General features: G+C 65.7%; 1 protein-coding gene across 3 annotated transcripts; it reads left to right on the plus strand.

The window, feature by feature from the left end:
* The first annotated feature begins 1495 nt into the window (after positions 1-1495).
* On the plus strand, positions 1496-6673 carry MCRIP2 (MAPK regulated corepressor interacting protein 2). 3 transcript variants are annotated; one of them, XM_055561457.1, is made up of 6 exons: positions 1496-1672; positions 1781-1895; positions 4578-4733; positions 5604-5731; positions 5963-6064; positions 6284-6673. In XM_055561457.1, the coding sequence occupies exons 1-6, from the start codon at positions 1621-1623 to the stop codon at positions 6352-6354; spliced, it is 624 nt and encodes a 207-aa protein (XP_055417432.1). In that variant the 5' UTR covers positions 1496-1620; the 3' UTR covers positions 6355-6673. The 3 variants fall into 3 exon arrangements, with proteins under 3 accessions (XP_055417432.1, XP_055417433.1, XP_055417431.1); XM_055561458.1 differs by lacking the exon at positions 4578-4733 and having other exon boundaries at positions 1505-1672; XM_055561456.1 differs by lacking the exons at positions 1496-1672; positions 1781-1895 and adding an exon at positions 1931-2489 and having other exon boundaries at positions 4598-4733.
* Positions 6674-6785: the final 112 nt, after the last annotated feature.

A 6785-nucleotide genomic window follows, 5' to 3' on the forward strand; every position in this document is an offset into this window, starting at 1 on the left:
TCAGGGCTTTGCTGCCTGCTCCCTACAAGCTGGCCTTCTTCCCCCTGGCTGCCTGCTGCCCCAGCTCAGTGTCTTTGGGGGCCCTCTGGGTTCCTTCACCACCCCCTCCACCCCCAGCCTGTTCTGCACCCCCTCCCCTCTCACCTGGCAGGACCATTCCTCTTCTGTGGCTTTCTCCTGGAGTCTTTCCAAGGGCTCTGGACACAACCTTTGACGTCAGACAAGGGCCAGGGGCAGGGCTGGGATATTAGGGTCTAGCAGCCTTGCCCACCAACAAGGCCAAGCCTGCCTGCCCATCAACAGGGTCCTCTCCATGTTGGCCTGAAGGGTTGCCCATGAGAGGAGGAGCTCTCAGCTCTGTGTCAGCCCAGGGCCTGGCTCCTCCTGCCCAGAGCATGTGCCTTCTGGAAGAGACCCTCCCCACTCCCAGGCCCCTCACCCTTCAAAGTCTCCCCAGCATGAGTTAGCACTGTGCTCGAGGCCACTGAAGAGACCAGGGCCGGCAGCACAGATGACGCAGGACCATGCTGGCCTTGACACAGCTGGGAGTGGGGGGAGGGGCGGGGGAGGGGCCCCAGGGGTGGAAAGGGGGCCCAGCGTGGCCGGGGGTGTGGGTGGGGGGTGTGCTCATGCCCTGGCTCCCTGGACATGCTCTCCCCTCTCAGGTCACAGGCCTTGTGGGAGGGGGAGCAGCTCCACCTCACCCTCGGGAAGGAGCTGTGGGCAGGCTAGGGCCCAGCCCCCAGACCCTCCCCTGCAGGTATATCTGGTTCCTCCTGAGGCACATCACTGCAGTAGGGCTTGCGTCCTGACCCCAGTGTCTGGGGCGGGTGGAGGAGTAAGTGCTCTTTCTCTCGCGCGGGATGACAGGCGAGCTGGGCTCCTTCACCTGCCTTCTGCACCCCCCCAGCACCCAGGGTACTCCTAGATTGGTAAAGGGCCTCCCTCCCCCTTCCTGGGGTCTGCAGGTGCACACATGGCAGACGGCACCCAGCTCCTGTTCCGTAGGATGAAAGGGAGATTCCCAGGGTGCCATGTCTCTGCCCAAACCCGGGGGCCGACCCGCTATTCTCATCTTTGACACCCCTCAGTCGCGTGTGAGTGAACCGCAGCATTGGCCCAGGCCGGCCCAGGCACCTTGGCCGAGGGTCTCCGACGTGCTGTGCGTGGGGACACCCTTGCTTCCAGAGTCCACACAGATCATTCCCAGCACCTGTCAACTCCTCGGCTCCTGGGACACCACCGCCGACCCCACGAGGGCCTGAGCCAGAGCCTCGCCACGTCTGGGTGCCCGTGGCCCCTCGAGCCTCCTCCAATGGCGGACGGCGGCCCGGGCCCTGAGAAACTTGCTTAAACTCCGCCTTCAGACCTCGCCAGGGGGTCCCGCCAGTTTCCCCAAGGTTCAAGCACCACCCCTGCCACGAGCCTCGGCGCGGGCCCTTTAAGGTCCGGGGGTGTGCGGCGGGCCCGCCCCCTCCCCGCGGCGCCGGCCGCCTGTTAAAGGGGCCGCGCCCTCGCCGCCAGCAGAGTGCCAGCCGGGCGGAGGGCGCGAGGTCTGGCCGCGGGCCGGCGGGCGGGGAGGGCGCGGAGGGCGCGGGCGCACTGCGGCCCCTCCGCACCATGTACACTATCACCAAGGGACCCAGCAAGCTGGTCGCGCAGCGGCGCACAGGTGCGCGGCGGGGGCGGGCAAGGCAGGGAGGGGACGGGCGGGGGTCCGCATACGCTGCCCGCCGCCGGCGCGGCGCCGGCGGCTGACGCGCGCTCCCGGTGCCCGCAGGTCCCACGCAGCAGCAGGTGGAGAGCAGGCTCGGCGAGCTCCTGAAATGCCGGCATTCCGCTCCGACCCCGCAGCACCCGCGGGCACAGCCGCTGGGCCCCTGGCCTCTGTCGAGGTGAGACGCACGGCCCTCCTCTCCCCTCCCCCGCCGGCCTTCGCGGGGCCGCGAGGGTGACCTTGGGGAAAGGTTAGCGGAGCCCGGGCCACATGCTCCCGGCGGGCGCGGAGGGGGCGGAGCCCGCCGACCCGGCCCGCCTGAGGCTCGCGACCGCAACTCCGCGCTTCCGCCTCACCTGGCACCTGGCTGGGTCGGAGGGAACCGGGCCGGGGGTGCGTGACACTCCTCCGAGCCCTGGGGCCCCACGCACCCAGAGTCGGGAGGAAGCCGACCCGCTCCTGGATCTTAGGGGCTCCAGGAGGCTGAGTCAGGTGCCCGGGCCGACCTTGGGCGGCGGAGGCCACGCTTTGAGAGGAGCTACCGCGGAATTGCCCTGGAGGGCGGGAGCGGCCGCCGCCGGAGGCTGCCAGCCCCGTGCTGGCCGAGCAGCGGGGGAGAGGTGCACGTGGTTCCCTCGGGCCCTGCCAGGCCTCTGCTCTCCTCCGCCTTCTCCCCTAGCCCCCACCGGTGCTTTTCTGCTTTTCCTGACCAGCAGTTTTGCTGGGAGCCTCAGTTCAACCACTGTGGTCTCCAAGTCACTGTGCCCAGGAGGTCAGCGCCTCCATCTCTGGGACTGAACCTGTAACTTTTTGGCTCGAGTCTGTTTTCTGGTCTTACTTCTTACTTATTCTCTGCAGGCTCAGGGCCCAGGGCTTGGTCCAGGCCACACAGGCCTGAGGCTCCTGCAGGCTGTGGGTGGGTGGGGGAAGCACCGACAGGGCTTGGGATTTCTTCTCTAGTTGAGGACAGACGGCCTCCAGATTGGTAAGAGCTGGGGGCTGTGTTGCTGCGCGCCCTCAACCTGCCCTCCCCCTCAGTGCTGGCCTGAGATGCCACAGGTGGGGGCAGCCTGTGAGACCCTTCTAGGCTGAGGCCCTTTCGGGCAGCCTCTTGCTGGGAGCATGTTGACACTCTGAGACTGGTCCTATGAGGACCACAAGCGCCTCCGGGGAGAGGGGTGTGTGCGGCCGTAGGGGTGAGTCCCAGGGCCCACTGCGCTGTGACCCTGCCTTGTGACGTCAGCCCTGGTCCTCAGCCGCCCTGTGCCCCCCGCCCCGGGGGAGGGAAACGAGGCACAGGAGTGTCGGCCCCCGCCCCAACACCCAGGCAGGAAGCTCCCACTCTCTTACCTGGAGAAGCTTGTGCTTTCTCCATGTACCTTTGCCGGGGAGTGGGGGAGGAAGCATGCGGTGTGTGCAGGGTCCAGATGCTAGGAGAGATGGATGAGACAAGGGGCCGCAGCCTGCCAGGTCCCGGTCGGGGGTGCTGGTGCTTGCCCCCGCCTCCGCAGCCCCGTCTGGCAGGGGGGCAGCAGGAAGGCAGACTGTGCTGGTCGTGCCATCCCCCCTTCCCTCTGAAGTCACCCCTTCCCTGATCCGCTCCCCTCCCAGACTCAGGGGCGAGCCCCCACTGGGAGGCCAGAGCACCTTCAGGTCTCCCACACGGGGACCCCTAGCCTTGCTCCTGAAACTTCTTGGGGGGGGACCTACCAAAATCACTCCACCCAGACTTCCGGTCCACCCTCCCTCAGCCAGGCTTGCCAGGGAAGGAGTCTGAGCCACTGGGGCGCTCTGTGCCTGGTGCACCGCGGGTGCCCCAAGCGTCTGCCCCTGACTGGGCTTGGGTCTGGGCGCTGCCCATGGTGGTGAACAGGCTGTGTGAATCTGGGCCTCTGATGAGCTCTCTCCCTCTGCGCCAGAGAGAGTAAGACCTGCTGTCGGGGGAAAAGAGGAAAGGGGAACCTGTGACCTGCTGATGGTGCAGGGGAGGCAGGCTGATGGGGGAGGAGGCTTGGGAGCTGCACTGCCTTGTGGGCTTCGGGCTCAGACACGCGTACAGTTCAGATGCTGCCGTCCACTCACCATGTGTGACCCTGGACAGGTCACTTCTTTCTTGAGCCTTGGCTGAAAATGGGTGGGTGGTCTATGTTGGAGGATAGTGAAGGGGATGAATAGGAGGCCCTAGTTGGCAGGCCCTGAGCAGGGAGTCCAAAGCTGCTGCTGCCGTGGGCAGGGCCTGCCAGTGGACCGTGTCCCTGGGTGCTGGCACGAGGGTGGAGATGGGGGTGGCACCGGACTCGACCATAGGCGCACAGGGGAGCAGTGCCCTTTCCTCCAGAGGGCCCGCGGAGCCGCCTTACGTAACTGCCAGCAGGGGGCGGGCAGGTGCCAGCCTGAGCCCCTTCTCAGCCCCAGCCAGGGGGCCCTCTGGTGGTTGAGTCACTAAGTCCTGTCTGACTCTTGCAGCCCCATGGACTGGACTCTCCAGGCAAGAATACTGGAGTGGGTTGCCATTTACTTCTCCAGGGGATCTTCCTGACCCAGGGATTGAACCTGGGTCTCCAGACGGATTCTTTACCACTGAGCCACCAGGGAAAGCACCCTCTAAGTACTTGGCAGTTCGTAGCCTTTGACTGCAATTCTTTTTTTCCTTCTTGGATGCTCAGTCTCCAAGTTTTCCTAGAGTTTGTGGCCTTGCAGGGGTAAGGTTAGCAGGCAAGCGAGGGGCTGTCCCACTTGAGGACAGACATCCACGCCCTCTGGTTGGTATTGCTCAAGCCTGAGAGCAGCCCTGCCCCTCCACGTTTTCTGTGGCCACCTGACCTGCCAGCCTGGAGCTGGCGGGACTGGTGCCCCTCAGGATGCTCCTCTTTATTTTAGTGCCCCTCTCAACTGAGGAGGAACCCCGCGCGGCGGTGGGGCACCTGAGCCCAGGATGGCGAGCAGGCCGGCGGGACCGCGAGTGCCTGGCGGAGTGGCACGTGCAGCCCAGGACTCCCGGCTCCCACCTCCTGCTGTAGGTGTGGGCCCCGCTCCCTCCGTGGCCCTGTCCCGGGCTTCATGTGTGCAGGGCTGGGCCAGCTGACTCCGGCCAGGGCAGCCCATCCATGCCCTGGGCCCGGCTGGCTGGGGTGGGCCCAGTGGCCATCTGGACATTGAATGCCCACCAGGCCAGGCTCCAGCACCCAGGGCCATCTCCTCACTCAGCATTCCTGCCCTGTGGGCAAGAGCATGGTCCCTGCCTGGAAGCTGCAGGGGTGGACCAGGGCCACGGTTACCCTCCCCACTCAGGATGGCCCACTCAGCACTTGGCACTGTCTAGCCAGACCAGGAGCTGTCTCTGGAGCCCGGGCAGCTGCGAAGGGCAAAGTCCACCTGCTCTTGTTAGGGTCCTTCTTCCATCCTGGGGGCATCTTGAGATGAAGAAGCTTCTGTGGGGGAGAGAGTGACCAAGAACTGTGCCTGGGGGCGGGGTTGGGCTGAAAAACCTGTTTACTCTGGTCAGAACCTGGGCTGCTGGAGGCCTGGCCCGTCAGTGGGGAGGGGGGAGGCAGGTGGCAATGGAGGTTCCTGAGAGACACATGGGGGGCCGTCTGTGTGCCTTGAGCATGGGGCTCTGTGGAGATCTGGGGACACAGAGCCCCTCTGCAGACTAAGACCTGCCTCAGGACCAGGGGCTGTAGGTGTGAGCTGAGCTGTTGGGGATGCAGGCCTGCAGGAGAAAGGCCTCGGCCACCGGCTGCAGCCCACAGCTGCCCTGTGGTTCAGGGAAGGGCCTGGAGTGGGCCTGGCCTGTGGGGCGGGGTGGCCTGCGACTGCTCCGGGAGCTCTGCCAGGTAGCACCTGGCCTGGGAACGTGGCTAAGCGTCTCCTTGCCTTCCCACAGTCCAGGGCCGAGGCTCGTGTTCAATCGGGTGAATGGCCGCCGGCCGCCTGCCACGTCCCCATCCCTCGAGGGAACCCAGGAGCCCTACACACTGGCCCACGAGGAGAACGTCCGATTTGTGTCAGAAGGTAGCGCTGAGGCCTGAGGGAGTGGCCCAGGCCACTGGTCCCCTTCCCACTGTAACCTGAACTTGAAGTCCTTGGAGGGCTGGGACGTACCTGGGCTCTGGGCCCGTCTGTCCTGTGACCGTCCAGCAGGCTGCCCGTTTCCGTTCCCAGCTCCGGGCAGGGGTCCAGGATAGCCACTAGGGTGGATGGGTGCCAGGGGCCTGGCTCAGTCTAACCGTCCTCTCCCCACAGCCTGGCAGCAAGTGGAGCAGCAGCTGGGTGGTGGCCCGGCCGGTGAGAGCGGGCCAAGGCCTGTGCAGTACGTGGAGAGGACCCCCAACCCCAGGCTGCAGAGTGAGCCCTCCCCCACCCTCAAGGAGCGCCCCTTGCCATCCACCCCTGACCTGGCTCAGCCAGGTTCTAGCCCCAAGGGGGTGGGTGGGGTGAGGAATGGAGCCTGATCCACTCTTCCCAGTGTCTGCTAAAGCTGGGATCTGGGTGAGGGGCTTGTGGCCAGCTCACGCTGGTCTGCCGGGAAGGTGTGTCACTGCCCAGCCTTCTGTTTCTCCACAGACTTCGTGCCCATTGACCTGGACGAGTGGTGGGCACAGCAGTTCCTGGCCAGGATCACCAACTGCTCCTAGTCACAGCTTTGGAAGGAAGGCTGTCTTGTGCAGGGCCTGGCCCTACCCCACGCTGGACCCTCTGCCAGGAGAGGACCACGGCGCCCTGTCCACCAGCTGCGGCAGGCTGTGCTTCACCCTGGGCCTGGCCAGGCGCCAGCCACACCTGAAGTGCCAGCATTTGGACTTTTGCCCCTGCTGACCCTTTGGCCCAACTGTTCCAGGCTGCCGGGGGCCAGGGGTTGAAACTGTCTGACCTCAGTCCTGCTCACTGTGCCCGGGGACCAGCCCGTGGGGCTGGCAGGGACGAGCTCCAGGCTAATAAAGTTGAGAAACTGCCTTTTGGAGAGGCCCTGACTCCGTGGGCTGTGGGGAGTGAGCGGGGGAGGTGCGCTTGTGTCCAGGCCCCAGGCCGGGCATGACTCGCTCAGTAGTCTCGTCTCCCCACAGCT

This window comes from Bubalus kerabau, chromosome 23 (genome assembly GCF_029407905.1).
Source record: "Bubalus kerabau isolate K-KA32 ecotype Philippines breed swamp buffalo chromosome 23, PCC_UOA_SB_1v2, whole genome shotgun sequence".
NCBI lineage: Eukaryota > Metazoa > Chordata > Mammalia > Artiodactyla > Bovidae > Bubalus > Bubalus kerabau.